The 25,205-nt window shown below is 41.6% G+C and overlaps 2 protein-coding genes across 3 annotated transcripts in view; both read right to left on the bottom strand.

Moving 5' to 3' along the window:
• peds1a (plasmanylethanolamine desaturase 1a) overlaps window positions 1-22,812 on the bottom strand; it is a 42,199-nt gene extending 19,387 nt beyond the window's left edge. Inside the window, exons 1-3 of the mRNA XM_085779860.1 lie at window positions 22,459-22,812; window positions 4,368-4,487; window positions 3,998-4,089 (exon numbers count right to left, since the gene is read on the bottom strand). Coding sequence (XP_085635986.1) covers window positions 3,998-4,089; window positions 4,368-4,487; window positions 22,459-22,618 — 372 coding nt within the window. The 5' untranslated portion in view covers window positions 22,619-22,812. The remainder of the gene's footprint in view (window positions 1-3,997; window positions 4,090-4,367; window positions 4,488-22,458) is intronic.
• Window positions 22,813-24,973: 2,161 nt separating this feature from the next.
• Window positions 24,974-25,205, bottom strand: part of znf423 (zinc finger protein 423) — a 144,286-nt gene continuing 144,054 nt past the window's right edge. For both annotated transcript variants that reach the window (XM_085779859.1, XM_085779858.1), the window contains one exon: window positions 24,974-25,205. This exon is cut by the window's right edge and continues 737 nt beyond it. The gene's annotated coding sequence lies outside the window, so the exon portion shown is untranslated.

Below are 25,205 nucleotides of genomic sequence, written 5' to 3'. Positions count from 1 at the left end.
AAACTGACACATACAGAAAGAAGATAAGCATTAGACTATGTAGCTTTGAGTACATAATGTGTTCAATTAACACAGCTTGAATCAAGTTAACTCTATACAGTAAAGTCAGTATAATAATGTAAACAAACAAGAAAATAGACCGTTAGCTTGATGCTAATTTACAATGGAAAACGCCATAGACGGGCTAACGGGTTAGCATCGTAATATCGGTAAAAACGTAAAATAACTGTCGTTTTATATCCATTACAGAAACAGCAATATATCAAGCTATATGTCGATTGTGTTGACAATAATACTCACAGGCATATGATCTCTTAAACTCAAAACAACTGGAACTGCCGAAGTTTGGCTGCAGACTAGCTGCTTCTGCTGATGTTATTGTCATTCACTCCACCTCTATTGTCCTACTGCCACCCTCTGGGGAAGACGTGTAACTACATGCCACAAAGGGCAGAACAATCAATCAATTAAATTATCCGACTCATCATTAAGCAGTTAGGATTGATTTACTGCTCTGTGCCTTTGCAACTCATTTATAATCTGCTTTTAATTTGATTGAGTGGATGCTAATTTAGAATGCCACTAACTAAAAAAAGTGATGCATCTCAATAAATCTACAGCTGCCATCTTGTGTTTACGTGCGGTTTGATGTTGATGCCTACTGAGATTGTCTCCTTGAAAAACCTTGGGTGCCTGCTGTTTGCCATTTAAAACTTAGAAGGAAAAAAAATCTGGCAGAACTTCTTTATGTAAACCTATAACACTGACATGTGGTGCGCTTCATTTGAACCGGGAAGTGGGAATATCAGAGATCCCAGTGGGATATTTCAACTGGAACACCCCCGTGAAGACGGAAAAAGTCAGAAGAACTTCACTAATTCCAACCTAAAAATGTAAACTCAACAGAAGCGAAAGGTGCCAAATATGATGTATATAATAATGTGTAGCTAATTATAATATATAATGTATTGCTCTTAACTGTAACTGTTTCTGTCAATAACAACAACGACAAGCTTCTACCTTGTTGCACTGAGATCTGGTCAACTCACATCATTCCCAGCCCATGACTCCCCAGGTTAATGTAATGTGGCAGTATGATTGTCTGATAAGGTTATTGCTGCCAACATGTTTGCAAGCACAGAGCAACACCATCATTCATATGAATCATTCATTCATTCCAGCAGCTAAAGAAGCTCCAGTACGTGGCTCATCTTTGTCTGATGAGTCCACAGTTTCGGCACAGATCTTGGCTTTTCTCATATCCACAAGAATTAAAGAAAACCACCTATCCCAAACTAAACTCTAAATCATCCCAGCAACACATTATTATATCAACATCAAATATGGCTACACTATTAATCACAATGCAACTGAAATTATAATATGAGCAAGTGCAATACTGCACTGTAGGAACTGCAATCATTTACGATAAAGGTAGAATGTGACACAACATTGGATTGTGTTGCTACCTATGACCTGACTAACAAATCAAATCCTTAAGAAGTAAATGGAAATCTTTATTTGGTACAAGATCCAACAATCATATGATTAAGTTTATATATTTCTAATTGAAAAAAAAGAAGCAAATATTACCATTCACACTGACTGAAATGTGAAATGTAATCACAATACAATGTTTTTTGCATATCTTGGTGGAAAACCTTGGTGTAATTTTTGATGACTAGCCATCCATCTCTGGAAATGTTTCCATCTCCCAGCTGTGTCACTTTGCAGATATATATAATTTAAGAAAAAAACAACAACACAGTGCACCACCCAAGTCTTGGTACAGGCCATGTTTATCTCCTTTCATCTGTCCCTTCATTCACAGTGAAAGCCGTACCTTGAATGTGGAAACCAATCTGGTCTTCAATCAGTCTAAATGGGCCCTTGTCACTCCACTGCTCACTGACCTACACTGGCTCTGTGGCCACCAGGATCAAATTTAACTCACTACTGCTTGTCTACAGAGTGATCTCTATTCAAACTTAATGATCCAGCAGCTTCTCTGCCACTTTATAGCCTGTTATCTGGCGCTGCCTTCTCCGCACGCAAGGCAGTCTCAGTCCAGAATCATGTTCTCATCTGCGGTTCAAAGGGCATTTGTAAGAAATAGAGTTTTTCATGTGACAAATCTGAATTTAATCAAATAAATTAAAAATCATTAAATACTGACTATTATTAATCAAACATTGTCACTACAGGGTTCAGCATGAATGAGAACTCTGGTTATAATTAGGATCCTTCATGTCTCAAAACACACAACAGTTTCTGCATTTCAACTCATTAATTATCAATGAATATTTCATAAACAGAAGAAATAGAGGATGAACTCCACACATACAGATACACACACACTAAATTCCCACCTCATTAATCAAAACAAAGTTCACATGAACCAATCTGCATGCTGCACCTGATCACACTGATTTTAATTGGCTAAAATGAGGATAACCTTTACTCTAATTGGCTGTGCTAAATGTGTGTGCATTAATGTAGGTGATGTGTTCTAATGCAAAACCTAAGTGTATGAGCATCCATCTTAATATACACCCACATACACATGTGCACACACATCGCCTGGCACCGTGTGGTGACAGGTTGTGGAGGTTCAAGGTGAAGCCATTCACAGTGTGCGTCCAAGTGTGTGTCTATGTATGGGAGTGTGTGTGTATCATCTGTATTGGGACCATGGACATTACCGTCCACAGGGAGATTCCTCTGTGCGACAGTGACATTTAGTTTCCAGGTCACTATAGCAGTCCTGAGGCTCGGGGGAATAAGGTGTAACCACCACGCTGCCATGGTGATACAGCCTCAGGAGACAGAGAGAGAGGGGGGACACTGGTACAGAACAATATCATCTCCTTCATCTGTGATTCACCGGGTCATTAAATATGTTACAGTATCCGCATATATTTTTTGAGAAGGACTCAACCTTAAGGTTGACTTTGAGTGGGTTTTACTGTACTGTAACAAAACCTTTATCTGCAAAAATAATCACATGAAGCTGCCAAACACGAACATAGTTTGTCTGAGAACTACAGTATGACTGACGAGAGAAAAAAACTTTTTTGGATTAAAAAAAAAGTTTGAAATGAAACTGAATTCTCATTATTTAGTTCATTTTACAACAATGCAAAGCATATGAAATACTGTATGTAAGAGATGCAGACACATCAGACATTTCAAGCAAACTTTTAGCCTTATTTTAACATTTAAGCTTCATTTTTGTCGACACACAGTGGAACAAATGTATGTTATATTGTGCTGTGTCTTTTTCTTGTGTGTTTTTATGATTTAACCTCTCTTATCTATTAAGGACTGTATAACATAACTTTTTTAGAAGTAGCAGAGGTACCAGAGGAGTTGTCTTTGCTGCTTTATTCAGTTTATTCACTTTCTTGCAGAAAGAAGATCCATACAGCTCTGACTTTCTGTGCATTAAGCATAAACGGGACATGAGAGAAACTAATAATGAAATTGTAAGAGTGAAAAGAGTAAGAGTGAAACTAAATGGTGCCATGAAAAGGTTCAAATAAACTCAGTTACCTGCACACATGTCCAAAAAGTATGTGTCTAACAATGTGCTGAAGGGTGGATCATCTCAAGATGCAACAAAAAAAAGAAGCTCTTCTTACAAAAGACATAAGCAGCAAAATTAAGTGTGTGTAAAGTAATGTTATTATGACCCAGGGAGGTCAACACATTTAAAAGTTTAACAGCTACATCCCTAAATACTACTTGAGATAAGCACATTTACGGTTGTGTAAGTGCCATTGATTGTAGCACCAACACAGGAGACACAGTTACATTAGCTCTGACCTAATTTCTGGAGCTCTTACTAATAAACAAATTCAGTTGTGACCAACTGAGGATTTCAGGGGAAAGTGAGCGTTTACTTTGTAGTGAATTGATGGGAAACGGCTACAAGCTGTTCGATGCAGCTGGACTGTCTGTGGATGTGTACGTATGTGTGTGGTGAATGTTTGCTCACCTTGCCAATAACAGGGATGTCCACAGATCCCCAGGTATCCGCCCCCCAGTGCACCATCCCCGACGCAAAGTCTGCCGTCACTATTCCTAGGACTGGCAGAGAAACAACGACACAAAGGAGGGGGGAAAAAAGAGATAACATATGTTTTAACAGATGTGTAAGCACAAACCAAAACACAATTTTTTACAAAAAAGTGTTTGCAAAAACCCCATGTGGACTGGAACAACGATGAGGGACTAGGCTGCACTGGCTAATTTAGAAAAATGGTTCCCGACTTTTATTTTTTTTAAGAAACAAAAATAAAACTGGGATATCTTTACAGAGAGAAGCTAGGTCATTCCTCTACCATCTCAAACTTCCAGACTCTCACCGATGCCGAGGATGATCTTGTAGATGTGAACGGTGGAGAAGTGCAGGAGGAGGAAGGAGAAGTTGATGATGAAAAGGAAGAGGCACAGAATCACACACACCCACTCCTGGAGCCGCTTACCTGAAGAGGACAAAGGACACAATGGACAATTTATTTATTTATCTTCATCTCATCAAAATACAGTTTGAAGGGGAGGAGAGGAGAGGAGAGGAGAGGAAGTTGAGGATGAGAGTGGAGATGATAAGTAGTTGAGGGTGTTTGGCTCTGATGTGTTGTATTAATGAACTGGGTGAGGTCCCTGCAAAACCACTGGGAGAACAAGTCGCTCCTTACCAGGGGTCAAAGGACCATCCACCCACAATGACAGTGTGTGTGTGTGTGTGTGTGTGTGTCCACATTGTTAATATGTAATCAGTCAGATGAAGACAAGTGTATTCCAGGCTGCAGGGTCACGACCTCTCATATGTGAAACACCAAAGCTGACGCAGCACCGCACCGACACACACACACACACACACACACAGGCCGTTTCAGGTGGGAGGTGGGCCTCAGCAGGGACGAGACCAAACTCACAGGTCAGCAATATTAAGTGAAGGACAGAGGGAGATGGACTTACCGAAGCTACTCACACTCTAAACTCACACATCAGCAATATTAGGAGAGAGAGAGAGAACGAGAGAGAGAGAGAGAGAGAGAGAGAGAGATGAGAGGGTTAAACACAAAACCCTTTCAGCCTTCCAGATTAAGATACTGAATTATTGAAAACACACACACACACATACACACGCACAGCTGATGTGTAACTCATCTATGATCACAGAGCATTATATCCTGCTGAGTCCTCCATGACTTTCTTAATGAGTGAGTTTGTATTTGTTTGAATTGTCCCTTTATTTCCTCTGTTGTGACCTGTCTGACCCGTCACAGCAGGATCAGTGTATCTCATTAACACATAGAAATAAACTAAAAAATGAAAATAAAAAATATAAACAGCCATTTGTTCCATTTTCAAATCACTTTCTTCTGTTCTTTGTCTTCCATCCCTCCACCTCCGTCCTCCCTTCTCCTCGTCCTCCTGTCTTTGCTAATCTAATGTGCTCTTAAAACATTAATGTGTTCAGATCCTAATGTATCACATAGCATTAGCAGCCTATAAGATATTCATGACAGTTTTCTTTAATAAAGCGCACAGGCCTGAGAGTGTGTGCGTCTATAGGCTTGTGTGACTATGAATATGCCATCAGCCTTTCATAAGGTATGGACTGCAGCGGCCACGGGAGATTTAAAATATGTGATTATGGATATTTCGCGAATTATCAGATGTGACCCTTAACCTTCTAAAAATAGACAGTATCAAAGTTGTGAAGAGTCGAATAATTCAAGAGTCGCCTGAAGTTCAGCTCCTAAATAAGTTGGACTTGGAGAGCTGACGACACCTTGGCTATTTGAATGGATTAAATGTTAACTGACACGTTTATTAGTGAAAGCCAGGCTAGTCATTTCCCATTGTTTCTAGTTTTTGCGCGCCAACATATACTTCATATTTACCGCACAAAACTTAGTGGTTGAATCAATTCTCTCTGCAGAAACAAAAAGGATGTTTCCAAAAACGATTGCAATAAAAAGTGTAAAAATTAACACCATTAATTACCCTCACAAACTATGGGGGGAAAAAACAGGGACTAAATCACATGATGAGGAGATAACAACGTGCCCACTTCACAGAAAAACGCCAAATTTACATGAAAAGAAATCTGCATCAAAACTTCATCCTCATGTGTAAAATATCAAATATGCAGTATGATGACTTTTTTTAATGCTGGTATTTGCAACAAAGTTGATAATGGGACGTTGTGTAGCTCAGTGTGTAGAGCAGGCGCCCCATATACAGTACAGTGGCTATCGTCCTCACTCTCAGTTCGATTCCACCCTCTGCTGCATGTCATTCCCTTTTTCCCGGTCTCTATATTGTCCTATCCATTAAAAAATGCCTAAAAAGCCCCCCAAATAGGGTCATTGAGTGGCACAGGAGGTTAAGCAGGCACCCCATGTGGCTACAGTCCCGATTAGAATCCCTCATCGGGCAGCCCCTTCCTGCATGTCTTTCCCCCTCTCTCTGCCTCCCCATTTCCTGTCTCCCTCAACTGTTCTATCTAATAAAGGCGTGAAAAGCCAAAAAAAAATACTTTAAAAAAATCCCCCCAAAAAATGCAAAAAAAAAAAAAAGTTGGTGATATACTTTTTTTTGTGAACAATTTTTTTCAAATTTTTTTATTTCATGACATTTCCATTAATCCAGACTCCTTACCCTTACCCTTATCCCGGGGGTAACATTATATACTTGATAAACACAGTGACCGCTGGTCCTGCGTTACTGTGACACACTGACGTACTAGAGAATCACCTGTTTAACCTGAGCTGTGCAAACAAACTGAAATGGGAGAACGTTACTTGCAAAGAAACCTGGTGTCAAACATGTCGGACAACGGCTCATTCAGAGACATGTAACCCACACTGAAGAGACAGACGTGGAGGCCACAGACAACAGAGGGACAGGAGCTGCAGTTTAACAGGTGCCAGATTCTCCTCCACAGGATGGTGGTGGTGGCGCAAGCTTTCCTCCCTAACACATCTCTGTATGAGCGCTCTGTTCTTCTACAGCCAACAGTGCAGCTGCATTAGGCTCAGTCTAGTTGAATTAAGACATGTTTACTGAACAGAGTGTTTACTGTGTCTGTGGCCATTTCTATAATCAACAAGACACAGTAAAGGGGATCTTGATGTGTAGATGTTACCTGTATGTATTTTTAATATGTGATCATTGTTGATTTGTTAAGTCTTGCTGGCAAGCGTCTGTGTTTTTCCTATGTAAGTGAGACCAAAGATGAATTTCCTGCCTTAGCTTTCTACAATGCCTTAGTTTTCTACAATGATGTGTTCAGTGTGTTTTAGTAATTAATTAAGGTCCAGGGAAATAACTGTGTGTTTGTGTGTGTGTGTGAGTGTGTGTGTGTTTATATGACAAAGCCCAGGTCATGTGTCCAGCCTGAGTCCATACGGAGGTTAAGTGGAGCACAGTTACTGTAGCTGTTGTTTCAAAGCGTCATGTGGCACCATTTCCTCCACTCGACCCCTGGTGTACACACACACACGCACACACACAAACACACACACCTTAAGCGATCAGTACACCGAAAATCACTCTCTGAACTCTCACTGCGCCTACATCCACACACACACACACACACACACACAGACACACATCAATATACATGTGACCACTCACACAGACACACATCACGATGCTTCGACTGATGGATTTCCTAACACATATCTCATATCTCTCCCTGTTACATGTGCATATCCTCTGACACATACACAAATTCAGACACTCCATCTTTGTCACACACACACATACACACACAAACACACACACACACGCAGTGCAGGGCCGTGGAGCAGTGGGGCGGCTGTCAGGTGATGTGCGTCAGTCCTTGGATCCTCCGGCTCCCTGGTGAGGGGAAGGAAACTAGGACAGGCCTCCACAGAGCGCAAACACACACACAGATTCACACACACACACACACACACACACACACACACACACACACACACATAAGCCCTTGTCCCTCAGGCCAATGGCATTGCTGGATATCACATACAGCTACAGACAGACACATAAAAACAGGCTCTACAAGCATGTATGTAGGAACGGACATATGCCCGCCTGGACATACTGCACACATGGACACACACATACACACACAGTGGCATACAAACACAAAAATTAAAGCTGTACACTTATAAACACACACACAATGGGCCACGCGCACGTACACGCACACACTCTTAGGGGCCAGAGCAACACACTCATTAATATCATTCTGACAACAACTGGCTCCCTGGCAACCTCTCTGCCATCGCTCACCCAGCAGCGCCCCCCGCCTGCGAGCGCGCACGCGGGTGTGCGCGGGGATTTAACCTGGGCGGAGCCGGGGGAGGGGAACGAGAGGTGCTAATAGGCTGAAATTAATCAACGCCGGCTGATTCGCTGTCTGGGGAATGAGTGGCGGGCAGCAGGCAAGCAGGCAACACATCCTGAATACTAATGGCCTAATGGAGAGGGGAGACGGAGAGCAGACCCCATTACCTATCTCTGCTGTTTGTCAGGTAACAAGGAAACAGGGTGAGGAGCTCAAACATGCTGCAACACAATCAGTATGAGCAGGTTGGTTTGTGTTTTTCTTTTCGACAAGATCCACAGTGTTAGAAAAGACGGAGTGGAAAGGGTCACAACTGTGATTCACGCTAAAAAAAATATATATAAAAAAACCACTCCGAGGTCAAGCCTTCTTCCACATTAAGCCAGCTAAATTTGAAACCACATCTGTTCCTGCCGCTGCATTTTGGTCTTTCATCCACAACAAAGTGGAGCGAAAAGAGATTTAACAATTTCCTCATAATCTGGTATTTCTGTGGGGACAGTTTGAGTCAACACAAGATGTTTTCACATGTGAACAGTGTTTTTTACTCAAGTGTGAAGCTCATCGGGTTTTTTTTTTTTTTTTTTTTTTAAACAGACTGGGCAGAGGCAGGATGGGAGGCTCTGATGCCTCATGTACCCTGAAAAAAAGCTCATGTGATTGTGATGGGGTCCTACATGAACCCAATAAAAACCTTTGATGGAGGAAACGGAGCCTCAGAGTGTGTCCAGTGTGAAGGACGCTCCGACAGCCTGTTACACCACCTACTGTTATTAAACCTCCGCTGTCAGAATAGCAACTGATCTGGTTACTGCTGAATGAAATGATAAACAATCCAGAATGAAACACAGATTAATCATCTGATCAGAGACAAATCTGTTTCAGTTTATGCATTGGCTGATTAGAACCGATATGTAAACTTGTTTTTTGTCTGTGTTTCTTTTAGAAATGATATCCTTGCACTGGCTGATCCACTACAGCTAAATAATGTTTGTGTTCTGTTCATGTGGTTTGTGGTTTTATCTCATTTTTTATAGGTTTTCTCTCCACACAGAACTGTAGGACTGACATGGGCTTGAGAAAAGAAAGTGTAGCTATTTGAACTCATTTTATTTACATGTTTGAAGAGTTTACTGCAGTGCTGCACTGAGGCAATTTTGAATAATAAAAGTTTTTTATTGCTAAACACAGTAAAATGTTGAGCCTCCCATACAGTACATATTTGTGACCCATATTTGAGGGATTATTGCAAACAAATGTGTTAATTTATACAGGAGGAATATGGGCCGATTCATTTGTTATCAGAATAGTTTCCTCTCTGACTTGGCATTGAGCATCGGCCCCAAAAAATCCCAATATCAGTCCGGCCCTGAAGTTGGATGAACTGTGTTCAGGTGTGTCGATGCTTTACTGAGTTTCTGGACATGATTTGTCCCCGAGTGTATAAAACCATAACCTGTGATAAAATAGCAGGAGGAAAAGGATGTTTTTTTATTTTTTTATTCTGTTACAACCAATCAAGTGAACACAGACACACAGCGAGGGACAAAACCAAAGGCGAGGACACAAAACACAGCAAACAAGAAGCGAGGCGGCCGAGCTCGCCGCGCTGAAAAACCACCTACGGAGCCTTTGACAAAAAGAAACTCACACGCTCTGAACAGCAGCAGCCTGACGGAGCCGCCAACACTCCTCGACCACGCCTCTCCTCTCCCCCATCACCTACCAGGGCCGTTGTATAGGGGAGAAAGGTGATGATAATTCTAGGGGCCCAGCGCCCAGTGGGGCCCATAAAAAAACCCAGTAGTCTAATCTTTGTACGACTGATTTATTCTGCGTAAGACCCTGACTAATACTCATAGTACACTGTAAAAACTCAACATCTTTCCAAGAATATTTGTCTTATTTCTTGTCTTTTCTTGTTCTTTCCAATTAAAATAAGACTCATTACCTAAAAATTTACTTGTTTTTAGATAATTTTCACTTAAATTCACAATAAATAGAAAAATCTGCCAGTGAAAGTAAGTTTTTTGTGCTTGTAATAAGGAAGAAAAACTTGCTCCACTATCAGATTTTTTCTACTTATTCCAAGTGAAAATCTGCTTGAAAGAAGTAAAAAGTGTCTAAAAACAAGCTACTTTTAATATGATGTGTCTTATTTTAAGTATAATGAGATTTGTTTTGACTAGAAATTACATTTTGACTAGAAATAAGACAAATATTCTTGGTAAGATACTTGAGTTTTTGCAGTGTAATGCTGCATTAGCATCAAAACAAAGAAGGCTAAATAAAAAACGATAATACATACGTAGTCTAAGAAAAAAAAGGAAAAGTTAGGGGGAGGGGCCCACTTTAGTATTCTTTAAGGGGGCCCAGAATTCCTAGCAACGGCCCTGTCACCTACACTCTGCCTGTCAGAACAAACTCCATTTACAAACACTCATTCACGCTGATGTATAGACGGCTAACGCACCAAATCACACAGGGTGATGATGTATGTACGAGCAGCAGGCAGACAGCTCTGCTACTCGTTTTTATTCTCTCTCTCTCTCTGTCCCCTGGTTTGCTCTCTGCAGACTGTCTTCAGATGGGACTTGGGGAGAGAGAGAGAGAGTGATGTGGGTGGTAAAAGTGGGTCACAAGCTCAGAGAGAAAGAGAATGAAAGAGGGGGAGACAGAGAGAGACAAGGGAGAGAGACACTGAGAGAGGATGACAGTAAAAAGGGAAAGATCTGCCGAGAGAGAGAGAGGTAGAGAGACACAAAGAGAGAGAGAGAAGGGGGGAGAGAGAGGGGAGGTCGAATTCCCCTGTTCAGAAATGGATCAGTCACAGGCCTCGTTCCTTTCATCTGATCTCAGCGGACCACAGAACCTGGGACACACACGCACACACACACACACACACACACACACACACACACACATACACAATGATGGTACGAAACACAGGGACGCAAGCAAACACACACTCGCCCACACACTCACTGGCACACACATACACACAAAACCAACATCGACGCAAAGTCTACACATACCACAGATGAAGAAACAATACACAGACACAGGCACAAACACAATATGTATGTCTTTATGTGGATGTGCACACACACTAACACACACACACTAACACACACACACACAGACACACACATGCACACAATCCTGCCAGACAAACGTAATAAATCCATTACCCTGTAGATTCAACAGCAACAAAGAGAGGAATGTGGCGATGAGATTCAACAACGGCATACCGACACAATGCCATGCACATGCACACACACACACACACACAAATGCATGTAGACAAACAGACGCATATATCCAGTCACAATAACACACTCTCTCACACACACACAGACATTTTAACCCACATGAGAGCCAGTGTAAGTAGGCCCTGCTCCAGCCCTGCTCCCCTGTGGAGACACAAAAAAAGGATGGACAGATCCCATCATGTGTGTGTGTGTGTGTGTGTGTGTGTGTGTTCCTGTGTGTGTGCTGTACGCCATCCCGTCATCTCCTGGGCTTTCTGCTACCACCATATTCATCTGCGGCCCTCATAAGGATAATTACACACACACACACACACACACACACTGAAACACACAGCTCATCTCTGAAAATGCACAGCTCCTCTCTTCTCTCTTGCGTTGGTCAAGGTCAATAGTAAAATCCTGCCTAGAAGGCTCGCCTAAAGCCACAGATGAATGAATGTGTGTGTGTGTGTGTGTGTGTGTGTGTGTGTGTGTGTGTGTGTGTGTGTGTGTGTGTGTGTGTGTGTGCGTGTGTGTGCGTGCACTGAGTTCTCTTTGTCTGTGTCTTTCTATAAATCACAGCCATTACCTTTTTCTATTCAGGGAATAGAAAGAAAAGCAACTTGTGTCTTCCAACTTGTTCAAGGCAAAATGTTTCTAATTTGGTTTATTGTTGATACATCCTTATTAACAAATCATTACAGTTATAATTAAGTTGAATTTTCACGTTTCCCAATTTAAAAGTACATTCTCACGGTGGTGTTTCTGTCACTGTGAGCTCTCTGGCTCTGATTGGCTGCAGCCTGTGCAAAATATTCCAGAAAGACAGTAACAGTGAGGTGAGTTAATGATCTACATGCAGCCAGTAAACAGAAACCAAAGGAAAGGTTCATACTGTAAGTTTTAACTGAGATGGTGAGAATCTGAACGTCAAGATCAACAACTCACAGCTCGACAGTGAAGAGTTGGACTCACTGTGATGAAGCTCCTACCTGCAGGTTCATGTACTGTACTGTGTGTGTGTGTGTGTGTGTGTGTGTGTGTGTGTGTGTGTGTGTGTGTGTGTGTGAAGAGGTCTTAATAATATTGTGCAGGAAACATAACTATAGCACAAATGGTACAATTGGTTTCTCCTTCTTTCATACCTCCTGACTCTATGGTTCACTTGGTGAGGTAGTACTGTGGCATCCATGGGTTTGAGTCCCACTTGTGTCCCTTTGCTGCATGGCATCCCATTTCTCTCTCTCCTGAACTTTTCTGTCACTCTTCCAAATTAAAAGTCAAAAACTGCACCAAGAAATCCTCTGACTGAGTTTAGTGTAGTGAACTTCTTCCTGTTTAACTATATATTGCCTAGTAGCATGTAACACAACTAGCAGTAGCGCAGGAAGTGTTTTTTTTTTTGCTTAAAACCGATCAAATTTTCGTACGTGAATAAATAATTCAGAAGTTGACTGCAAATGGCAGGGAACTTGCCTAGAACTTTCTTAATAAATGTTGTTCCTTTTTTTAATCCAAATCTATTTTCTGCTGGATCTCCTCTGTTCCACTGCAGCAACACAGCCACATTTCAACAAAATCATCATTACCATTAGTATCATAATTAAATAACATGTAAATATTCAAATTCAATCTAATTGAACGACTAATGACTAACGACTAATTTCTCTTAAACTTGTTGTTGGTGAATTCCAGTTGAGCTGATTAAGAGAAAAAAAATGTTCATGAGAGAGCGTCATCTGTTCTCCGTCTCTTTTGTTATTATCATTTTTATGACAGACACACACACAGAAACACAGTGTGCAGTTTAATGATGTGATTCTGCTGACTCTGCTATAGTACTGTACTCCGCTGCACACTGGTCACACACACACACTGAGGTCAGGAGAACACACACGGACGCACACAGAGGTCAAAGCCGAGTACAGTGTGAGTGACTCTCAGGGCCCCACACACACACTCGGATGGTTTCTGACCCCCTGACCTTTATGACCCTTGGGTCGGCAGTTCAGGGAGTCTAGCTGTCTGCGTGTGTGTCTGTGTGTGTGAAACAGAGACAGAGGAAGTGTCAACTGTGATACATATGAGAAGTGAGTAAGTCGCAGCTGCTCGTCTTCAAAGGACAAACTCAGGTCAGTCAGATTTCAGGGCTGAGACCTGTCACTCCTCAGCAGCACCCAAATATTCACTTCTGAAAAATCAACTCTTTATGTAGAAGTCGACTGGAGCCATCCCGCAGCTGACCAGAATATGCATGTGCATTGCAGGGATTTGTTTTCTCTGCACACTTTTCCCTGAGCAAGTGCATATGAATATTTAATGAAGTAGTAAGAAATTCAGACACCTCCTCCTCCCAAAAAAATATGTTGCAAATTGAGTCATACACCATGTTACACACACAGTGGAAATATGAACCACCACTATGTCTCTTATCTCACGTCCAGCTCAAAGAAAACACTGGTCTGCAAATGCAGAGACTGCTTAACGAAAAACTGGCCTCGACGGGAACGCGTATCAGTGGTTTTGCATGAATTTACCTTGAAAACAACTCTGTCTGGTAACGTTCTGTTATTATCTCATAGCGTGGTGAATGTGCAGGTCACAACTTGTCCACAAGAGCGTTTTGGAGTTGTTGGATTGTGTATTTGATGAGAAAAACCAAGAAATCCCATTAGCCTCCGTAGCGTAGCTCTGAGCAGCTCACAGCTCTGCTCCGCCGTTCTAAAAATAGCTTGCACCGACAATTGAAGGCAACGAACCTACTCCTAAAACTATAGGGATTATGGCAATGGGCCAATTTGTCAAAATGTTGAACTATCCCTTTAAAGAGCAACACACAGCCACGTTCATTCATCCAGAGACTAAGTACAGCACAGACTCAGACTTTCTGCTTTGCTACCTGTGTCCACACTTTTAGCGTCGACCTACCTTAATGACCTCGCCCTGCTTCTGTTGCTACGGTATCAAGGCCACAGCCCACGGGTAAAAAGCTTTTGGCAGCTCTAACTCCAGCAGGAAGAAAATTAAAATCGATGCCTCAGTGCTACAAAACTCAGACTGACTAACTGACTGACTGGATGCATCTATGTTTTTTTGAAGATGTAGACAAGGTTTTAATTCATGTAAGAAAATATTCTTCATCCAAGTTAGGGATGGGCAATGATTTTCAAATATATTAGGATAGTCATTCAATAAAAAAAAGTCAAATAGTTTATGAGACTATCATCTTGTCTGGAAAAATGTGTTCCCTTTTTACTGTCACAGAAGAAGGAGAAACATGGAAAGACAATACAGCTATCAGAAAGTTCTGTGTGGAACTCTGTCAAATAAAAACAAATGAAACTGAGGTACAGTGCAAACTCTGCAAGGTGCGTACAAATATTTGTATATACTATATATATACAGGTAATACTCAGAAAATTAGAATATCGTGAAAAAGTTCATTCACTTCCCCATGATTGCGAACTGTACTGAACCAGACAGAGAGCTTTTAAAGGCTCAGGAACCCTTTGCAGGTGTTTTGGATTAATTGGCTGATGAGGCTGTGACAATTTGAGCTACAACATTGAACTTTTTCACGATATTCTAATTCTGATTTTGGGGTTTTCATAAGCTGTAAGCCATAATAATCAAAATTCTAACAAATAAAAGCTTGAAATATCTTGCAATGCCTGTTATGAGTCTAAATAATATATTCATTTCACCTTTTAAGTTGAATTACTTAAATGAATGAACTTTTTCACGATATTCTAATTTTCTGAGTATTACCTGTATATATATATATATATATAAGAATGATCAAATAGTTCCTGGTGATTATCGCATAGTGCTGTTGCTTGAAATGCCCATCCCTAATCCCAGTACAACACACTGACAGTGAAACACACCCTCCCCTACAATGATAACTGCTCTGCTTTGCACCGCTCAGATAAAACCACAGTCAGCTGAGGAGTGATAACCTGCCTGTGTCGGCTGGATCCATCGTGTATCTACTCAACTTACTGTACAGCTACGATGCTGATAAAAGACTCATATACAGGATTTTTAATGGGACGATTTCGACACGAGTTTGGCCATTTCCCATAAAAGAAAGCACTAACTGACAAAGTCTCTCCCGCATAACTCAGGCAGCAAAAAGTTGCTTCAGTGTAACCAAACAAATCAGATTTTTTGTAGGGAATGTGTATGTTTGTGTGTGTGTGTGTGTGTTTAATAGGAGCAGGTCGACATGCGAGTCCTCGGATGAGCTGAGAGAGGCTGAAGATCGCTTACAGGCCCTGACAACAGATCCACCAGGGTAACTCAAGATCACACACACACAAACATACAACATCTACCCTAAAACCCCCACATTACACACACACACAAACACACACAGATGTCAAAAGATAGATACACATTCAGACGCATGCACACAAACATACATGTTGATGATGGTGTAATTAGAGTTTGATATCTTACAAAATGTAGAGAGCAGAAGGGAAAGGATGTGAGATTACATGAGAAGAGAGGAGAGAAAGAGGAGAGAGAGGAGAGGCAGTCAGTGGACCGTGACACTTCAGACATATGGGAGGACTGAGGAGAGATGAGGGGATGAATAGAGAATCTGTGAGAGAAATGGAGAGACACAGAAACAGAGGGGGAAGGAGACGTATCCAGCTGTTTGTCCATCCCAGCTTTGCTGTAATGAGCCCATGTTTAGCTCTATGGAGCATTGCCAACGCCTCATCTAACTTCTCCAAAGTCTAACAAGCCAAACTGCTATTTAGATTTACTTCATACTAGCACTGAACCGGACCCAAACAACTAAGCACATAACAGCGTGGTGCTCCCTTAAATGGACACTTTGCCATTTTGAAGTTTCAGCTGTTTATTTTTCTTTAACAGACACTTGTCAGCATGTGGGAAACATTTCTGCTTTTAAGTTTTCAGAAAATGGCTCTGCAGCATTGTTAGCGTTGCTGAGCATATCTTCCACTTGCAGCCTGCTGCGCCCTTTGGCGAAGATGAGGGAAAGCTTATAAGTAATTTGGAGATTTACCTGGTGAAAGACACAAAGTCAGACGTGTTCTTTTTCTAGCATTAAAGCCAGGATACGTGTTTTCATAGTGCACTGAAAAATAAAGTTTATCCGACATGACATCTGACTGTATCGTGGTTGACAGCCGGCTTTGTCCCTCACTAGCACGACTGCACTTCTGTGACACTTGAACAAAAGCAAAACACTGAAAATAAACTGTTATTTATATACGAGTTGTAAAGGAGCATCATCAAAAACTCAAATGATGCAAACAAGGAAATACTCCTTGAGTTATTAGTGTCAATTTGTATTTCTAATTTTAGAGATTTCTGCTGTAAACCAAAAGTTAGAATTCATGTGAAACTAAAACTGTACAGGAGCGTCGTCATTGTCATTCCTCCCTCTCTGTCTCCTCATTCCCTGTCTGTCTGTCAGACTGTCCTATCAATTAAAAGCGTAAAAGCCCCGAAAAAAGACACAAGAAAAAAAAACAAGAAGACAGAAAACAAAATAAAACAAAATAAAACTGTACTGTGCCACTAGAATAAATTTCCATACCCGTCTGACTAACATCTAAGTCACTGAAGGCTGCTGCTGAACAACTGCTGTGGAAGTTTTTCAGCTGCATTTATACAAAGCAGTCCAACTCTGGCAGATAAATGTTGTTTTTACTGTATGTAGAGCCACATTCAGAACAAAATTAGCTTCATATTGTTCTTAAAAATATGTTTTATTGTATTTTTTTAAGTTAATTTTTGTTTGTTTTGTTTTGCACAATACTGTAAATGAAAAGAAAGACATAAGAATTTAAATGTGTCTTTGAAAGTCAACCTATGACTGTGACACTGTAAACTTAACAGAAATACTGTACTAACTGCTGTATTTCCCTGCCTTTCACTGGCGTTAGAAGAACAGTCATGAACGAGGCTTCACCAACACGTCAGGTTCAATGACGGCATGGAAACTTCAGTGCTGAGTATTATTGTGTAACGCACCAGTTTGGAGTTGGGCAGCAGCGTCTGTGTTGCGTCAGAGCGCTGCCTGCCTATATCACGGCCTCGTCTGGGCTATTTTTACCCAGTGTCAGTCTGCTAACTATAAGCTCCGTGGCCACTAAGTGACAGGGGATAAAGTGTCAGGACCCCAAATGCATGTGTGATCCTCTTAACCAACAACAACAGACTCGCAAATCAACACAACCCAGGTTCACGTCAGCATCTGTCTCATTAAGTGTATCATATGTTTGCCTAATAAACTCTAACAACTATACTGTAGCAACCATTTGATCTGATGAATTGAAATGCTGTGGTGCGTTTTTTTTTTTAGACGTAATGAAGCTGCACTGTTGATTTACTCTCCTCACTCTCACCCTTCATCCTTTTATCCACAGTGTTACTTTATTCCATCTGTCATGTCAATACATTATGATAATATATTACAATACAAAATAACTTTTGGCTGTAGTTTTTCTTCAAGAAACAGTGTTTTCTGGACTTTCCAAAAAAAAATAAAAACATTTTTTTAGACCGGAGCTGCAGGTGGGCAGTGAGAGTTCAGGATATGGGGAGGCAGAGAGGGGCGGAATGACACGCAGGAAAGGGCCGCTCGATGCAGGATTCAAACCGGGGCCACCTGCAGTGAGGACTGTAGCCTAAAGTTTGAATTATATTTTCTGTCTGTTTTTTCATGTTTACATTATGTCGGGTCTTAAACTGCATGCGTTTTTATCACATTAGTCACTTTGAAACCTGTATGTGGAGGCCTGTATGAATGAATTATCATGGACATTTATATTATGGACTTGCACATTTTGTCCCATCAAAGTCCACAGATATTAATGGTTAAATCTGTTGGGTGCTGCTAGTCATGTCTGCTACGGTCAGTGCATCAGTACGGAAAATACAAGTCACTGCAAATGATGCATGTCATACCACTATTGTTTTTAAATGCATTCAAATCCTGCACAGCTGTATGACACTTAAAGCAGAAGTAAGCGATCCGGTCGTTTTGGCTAATGCTGCGTTCCAGGCAGGCTTTTGAAACCGTAAATTACAGCTTCAAGTCACAACTTACGACTTTGTAGCGTTCCAGGCAACCCACTCGTGTTTTTCCGACCTGTTTTACCGGTGAAAATCACTATAACGGCCACTTCTGACCCGTGAACTCGTACCAGATCGAACTGGTACCACTTCACAGGTCGGAAAAACACGAGTTACGAGCTGCCTTGAACGCACCATAACAGTCCTCGTCCCTACGTCACCACATTCAGGCGCATCCCTTGGCTGCACCGGGCTGCACACACACAGCCCTGCATGCCGTTCTCTCTCCTCATTGGATAAAAACTGTAGGATACGAGAAATGTTTTCTCCTCGGCTCAGAGCAGAGCAGAGTGACTGACAGACCCGTGTTTCGGTCCAAACACTCTATGTAAGTGATTGCTGTCGGAAGATATAACTATTTAAGACTTATATTAACACAAATATATCACTTACTTCTGCTTTAACTAGTGGTTGCCAGAGTTTCATCTATAACTTGGGCTATAATTGTACACTGCTGCCAATTTAATCAGCCAGTACTTAAACTATGGGCTTTAAAATGTTTATATGTAATCCTGTCAGTGCTAATGCTGATTAATTAATGTTGTGATCTATGAATAAATGAAAACACACCTCCAAACAAACACAAAACCTGTTGTTTCTGGTCCAACATCATCAGCTTGCACCCAGCTTTAATTAGGCTGAATAATCAACCGTGCATGTACGTGTGTGTGTGCGTACATGCGCCTCCAGGTATGCGAGCTTGTCTGTTTACAAATGCCTGAGTGGAGATGGTTATCTCACTAATGTAATGGCACTCAATAATAGCGTAGATCCAATTCCATTAATGGCGAAGGTGACTCTGTTACTCACACAAAACCAGTCTGACCAGCTTCCACCGGAGTGAAAGGCTTGTTCTGTGACAGGCTGCACACTAACAGAGGTTATAAACGAAAATCAAGTTTTTAAAAGAAGCCTTCGGTCAACACTCAGGTCAGAAGATCCTTCTCGGCTCACTGGGTCGAGTCGTGGTGCGTTCAGTGCCAGGGTCAGCGGCTTGTGAACATGGAAACACTCAGGGCGCTGCGAGCTGCGAGGGCTTCGCATTCAAGTGCCAACCTGGTGACACACGTCATTCCCTCATATGAACTGAACAATAACGCAGTTATGGTGGTGCAGACCTTTCTTTTCACTGATCATCGTCCCTATTTTAAGAAATGTTAACAAGTGGCCAACACGGCTCGACCAGAGGCAATTAAAATGCTCAGTGAAGTGAGAAGCAGGGCAGATGGTCAAGCTAAAATGTGGCACAGTCCAGCTTGATGCACAACTGCTCAGACAGGTTTTCTTTGCTAAGGTCCGAGGCACAATGTGTTCTCCATCACCATGCCAAAATCGATGCATCACCACCAGTGGTAAAACGCCTCAATTCTCAATTTTTCTTGTTGCTAACCTTCTCTTTTACTATCAAGGATCACAAAACGCCCAGTCATTTGATATCAAATTTCAAGGACACACAGTAGAAACTATTACACCTTATCAGCAGGAGTTATAAACATGCAGCATGTTTGCTTGAATTGAGCTAGTAAACCCAGTGATTGGCTGATTATTTACACTAACACATTTGATTAAAGAGATGGGGCTTATAATAACACTTTAGTAAGTCTGAACTGTAGAGAGTGTATTGTTATTGTTTTTATGGACTTGATAATGTTGGTATCAAGATAGTATAGCATTGACAAAAACATAATTACTAAGATGAACATAAAATACTGCAAATAGACTAATTTGATTAGTATGATTTTTCTTTTCTTTTTTTTTTTTAATTCAAAATGCTTAGTACTACAGTACATGGCTTTAGGGTCACAACACAGAAACAACACTGTTGTGTGATGGAGGCAGGCAGTTCTCTCCACAATAACAACCACTGTCATTTTAAGAAAGTGTGTTTGTAGCCTTGTGCTCCGGTGGTCCTAAAATCTAGTCCCCGGGGTCCAGGCTGCTGCTTATTTTTTATTCTACCAGGCAGTTTTCATTCTACACGTCTAATCAGAGACTTATTTAGACCGGGACACCAGATGAATTTAAACTAGCGGTAAAGACGAAAAACCAGCAATACTCTGGACCCCAAGGACTGGAACTGAGGATTACTGCTGTAGACTGTGTGACAGACATTGATTTTGTCCTAGGACCATACGCCGATCCAGGCTGAAGGCAACAACTTCACTAGCATCTAGAAAACATACCAATCAATCCTCTGGGAGTATGGGAGTCTTTACCTCATGTATCTGATTGCAAGATATTTCATGCTTGGGGCATATGTGGCCCTTATTGAACTTGACCTTATATCTAAGCTATTATCCAGTGGTGGGGTATTCCAGTAGTTTCACTGTACATTCATTCATTTTATTGCACATTTATAAAAATGGAAAGCATGAGATGCATATGAAAAAAATCTAAATTGATACAACAGTTGTAACACTGAGTTTAGATGCCTTGTGCAGGTCAGCCAAAGTGACTCAACACCTCACTTCCAATAATGCAACCTGGCAGCATTTAGTTTGAACCTACTTGAATGGGAAATGCTCACTCACATTAGAAGCTCCAACTTTCACACAGACTTTATTACAAAAATATTTCGTCTCCATGTCCAGGTCAAAAATAACCCTGAGGGCATCAGACAGTTTGTTCTCAAACGTTCACAAGCTCCCTCCAGAGAAGTTCAAGTAACCTGGTCTTTGAATGAAGTCAGTGAAAGGCTCACCTACAACACTCTCCCCCACATTACAAATCAATAACAATGTGTTTTAAAACCCGGATCACCGCTGTGCAACAAAAGGATAACTGTACTTGGATGTGGAAAACAGATAGATATCCATTTGTTAGGGCATGTTGTGTCTACACGTCAGAATATAAATGACAAGAACTAAGGCGAGGAACACAGGGCTCATCATGCAACAGAACTCCCCAGCCGACACACGTACAGTATGTTGCAGTGCACGGTCAATGCCCTTAAATTTAGGTCACGAGAGGGTCACAGAGATGTGGGTTTGTAGCTAAATGTGAATGATCAGAAAACACCCACTGCACCTGCTATAAACTGTCATATGAAGAACCTCTCACCTCATGCTTCCTCATGCTTCCACCCTCCCCCATCTTTGCAAAGTTAAAATGTTTCTTTATTTTCCTCACCACATTGAGTCATATCATGACATATGCCATATAGCCTAACTCAGGAAGCAGTGATACTGACAGGTTGTTTTAGGACAGCTGACTCTGTCCACCTGTAGGGCTCTAGGCCCCTTGGGTACAACTTTATGCCTACTTCTTGAAATAGTAGTGTGGCCTGTGTTTACAGCTTTGTTTTGCTTCCTGGTGTTGGATAATGTGTGTGTAGCTACACGGCCTGACAGTTAAAAGACACAAGCTTTTCACTCAGCTGCAGACACAAACTGTTGTCCACTGTGGGCTGTAGACAACAGGCCTCCACGCACTTTAATGCAATAATTGACAGCAGGTTAAAAAGCAGCGCGCAGCCTGCTGCTGTGACAGCTACAACACAGTAAAGTGTTCATTAATGACATTAGCGTGCAGCCTCGGTGTTAGCTGTTGGTACACAGGAGTTTTACTACATCATCACCCATCTCCACCGTCCCTGCTCTCATCAGCAGCACTGATGTCGCACTGTGGCTGTTTAGGCCTCTCGACTGATGCACAGCCTCCCCCGTTACCGACAGAGCGACGTGACATCTAACAGCAAAACATCCCTGTCTGACACAACGACGGTAAACGTGTCCTCACCGGGAGAGTAAAGCCTCGCCAGCTGTCGAGCCCCGGCGTGCTGCGGTCCCCAGCGAGGCGCCGCGCTGCGTGCAGCCGCCCCGTGCTCATTCCCGTTCGGATCCTCCTCCGCCATGGACCGGTGCCTGATGTCGGTCTCGGAGAGAAGTGACGCCGCCATAATTCCTGCCCGCTGCCAGCCCTGCTGCCCCCCGCTTTGGCTTTCAGCTATGACACATCAATTATAGGTCTGTCACGGTTAATGGCTGCTTGGTTGTTTTGTTTGAGTCCCGGTCTCCGGTGGCGGGTTGTTGAGGCAGAGCGGAGGAGGAGAGGGAGGGAGGCTGAACCGACTGATGCTAGCTGGGATATGGATGTACCGGAGCAGCGTCGCCACCCGGAAATACACAGACGGAGCTGCGCTGACACACAGACCTATTTCACAGGGTTTAAACGTGCGATAAACTCGTGTGATCGACTGTCACGCTTCATAACGTGCACGAACAACTTGCACGTGTCCTTACACAGACTGTTTTGTTGGTGCCATGGTGCCAATTACACGGATTTTGCAAAAACAAACTTTTCACTTCTGCGTCCAGTTGAACTAACACGTCAGCTGCACGGACCGTCTGCATCTTTAACACGGGAGAAAAAGTGGAAGTGGTGTTAAAACCCAGTGTCCACTGCTGTGTGCAAATGTGTGTGCACAATAAATTATTTTTAAATACATTTTAGACAGTTGTCATCTTAACTGATGCGTTCAAGTGCCCCATAGCCTACCACCAGGTGGTAACTTGTCAGGACACTGAATTAAATTTGACACATAGCCTTATAAAAAAGTAAAAAAATGTCTTTAACTGTGAGATCCAGTTCTATAAGATGAAATGCATGACTTCAGTTAGTTGTTTACAACTTATGATAGAGTATTATGTTATTTATTATATGGCCCTAAAGGCCATAAGGTTAAAGGGCCATCCGTGCAGAATGTCAACAGATGCAGAGTTCTCAGTAGAAACCCTTGAAGCAGCTGATTTATACACACGACTTACTGTAGCATATGTGAGTTTTGCCATTTCACCACACAAGCAACAGTCAGATGTTGTGTTGTGGTTATGGTTTAACAGTTCCCTCTTGTAATGCTGCAGTTGTTCAGATGGGTGGTTTTGGGAAATGGGTACCTACCTATCAGCCTTCTGCCGGGGAGGGTCTCAGCAGCTGCACATGGATGCCGCTGAAACAGAAGGTTGCACACTGCAAAAAATACACCTTCAGGTCTGTCTGTCAGTGAGTCCTAAAATTCACAGCAAGTTAAGCTCACAAAAATGTCTAACTATTGGATGATTGATTGATTGGCTTTCACGGCAACACAGTAAAACATTGCTCCAAAATCAAACAGCGTCCAATATCAAGAGTTCAGCTCTGCAGGAGTGAAACATGCTGATGTGCTGAGCTCTCTCAGCCTTTGATTCAGGTCCTAACCCTAACCCTTATATTTCAGATTTTACCTAAGTAAAAGGCTGTGTATGTTGTGGGATTCTGGGATTCTGGCACAACCTTTTAGTCCCTAACCTAACCCTTATCTGCAGACCTTCATATGCATAATCTATCAGTAAGAGGCTGATGAAGACACATGAACTGTAGCCTATACTGTTTTCTTGTTTTGAGTAGACCCATCTGGACAAGTATAGGCCTGTGGTATTTCCGGTCTGTCTAAAACAACAGTCAGGTGCTCTCGACAGTGGTTTATGGTCTGGCTCCTGCTGTAAGTGTTACTGTTCTATGTATCTGAAGCTACTATAAAATGAAAACACTCTTCTCTGCAGATCTGTGAATATTTTCATATCTTCATCTGCATCTTGTAGTTTTGACGCAGGACCATATTGTTGAGTCTCATGGCTTCTTCATACCAGATCTGACACAATCACCCGTGTGAGTTTTCCTATTCATCATGTGGCTGGTGCATGTGATTTTTTAACTCTCTGACTTTGCTGGATGTGTAAGTAGGCGGTTTTTGCGTAAAACAATTTGCTTCAACAAGTAACTAAAGATAGTGTCGAGGCATTTTCCATTCACATTTATTTAGTTTTACTATATGGAAGCTACTGACTGCCTTTTACACACCTGAATACCTACATCTATTTGATCCATATGAGAATTTGTAACGTCTATGTTCTGAGCTGTTGCTGTCACACAAAAAACAGCTTTGATTAGTGGGTAACAGGAAATACATTCGATGTGATGAGCATACTTATTTTACAAGAAAAATTATATATTTTAATTCTGTATATTTTTGTATATAAATATTGTCCTTTTTAATGTTTATTTAAAGCTTTGTAGCATATCAATACACATCATATGGTTGCTCATCACATCATCAGCATGTGTGGTACAGTATTTCATCATTCACTATAATTTACATCATACTCTAAGAATATTGCATGTGAATATTGTCAAGAGACCAACAACACATCACTTAATATGCATCCAGACTCACAAATGCATTTCTTTTGAATAAATGCACATCACACATGAGTTGTTTATTTGTCATTTATTTATTTGTTTTATCTTTTTGTCTGTACTAGATTATTGCAATCTGGTTAATTCACATTTAAAAAGCAGTCATTGACCAGACGCACTGAAATCGATGATACTCATTTTTACAATAACCATTAGGCCCCATAGAGACTGGAAAACCCAATCCAAAAAAGAAACATCTGTATGGTTTTCTGCACTTTATTTTGTTTGATGTCTTTTTTTCATAGTAATTA

The sequence above is a fragment of the Trachurus japonicus genome, chromosome 6, assembly GCF_045865225.1.
Source record: "Trachurus japonicus isolate A0001 chromosome 6, Traja_1.0".
NCBI classification, from domain to species: domain Eukaryota; kingdom Metazoa; phylum Chordata; class Actinopteri; order Carangiformes; family Carangidae; genus Trachurus; species Trachurus japonicus.
Note: the sequence above shows the minus strand (reverse complement) of the source record. Positions and strands in the feature narration are given on the sequence as shown.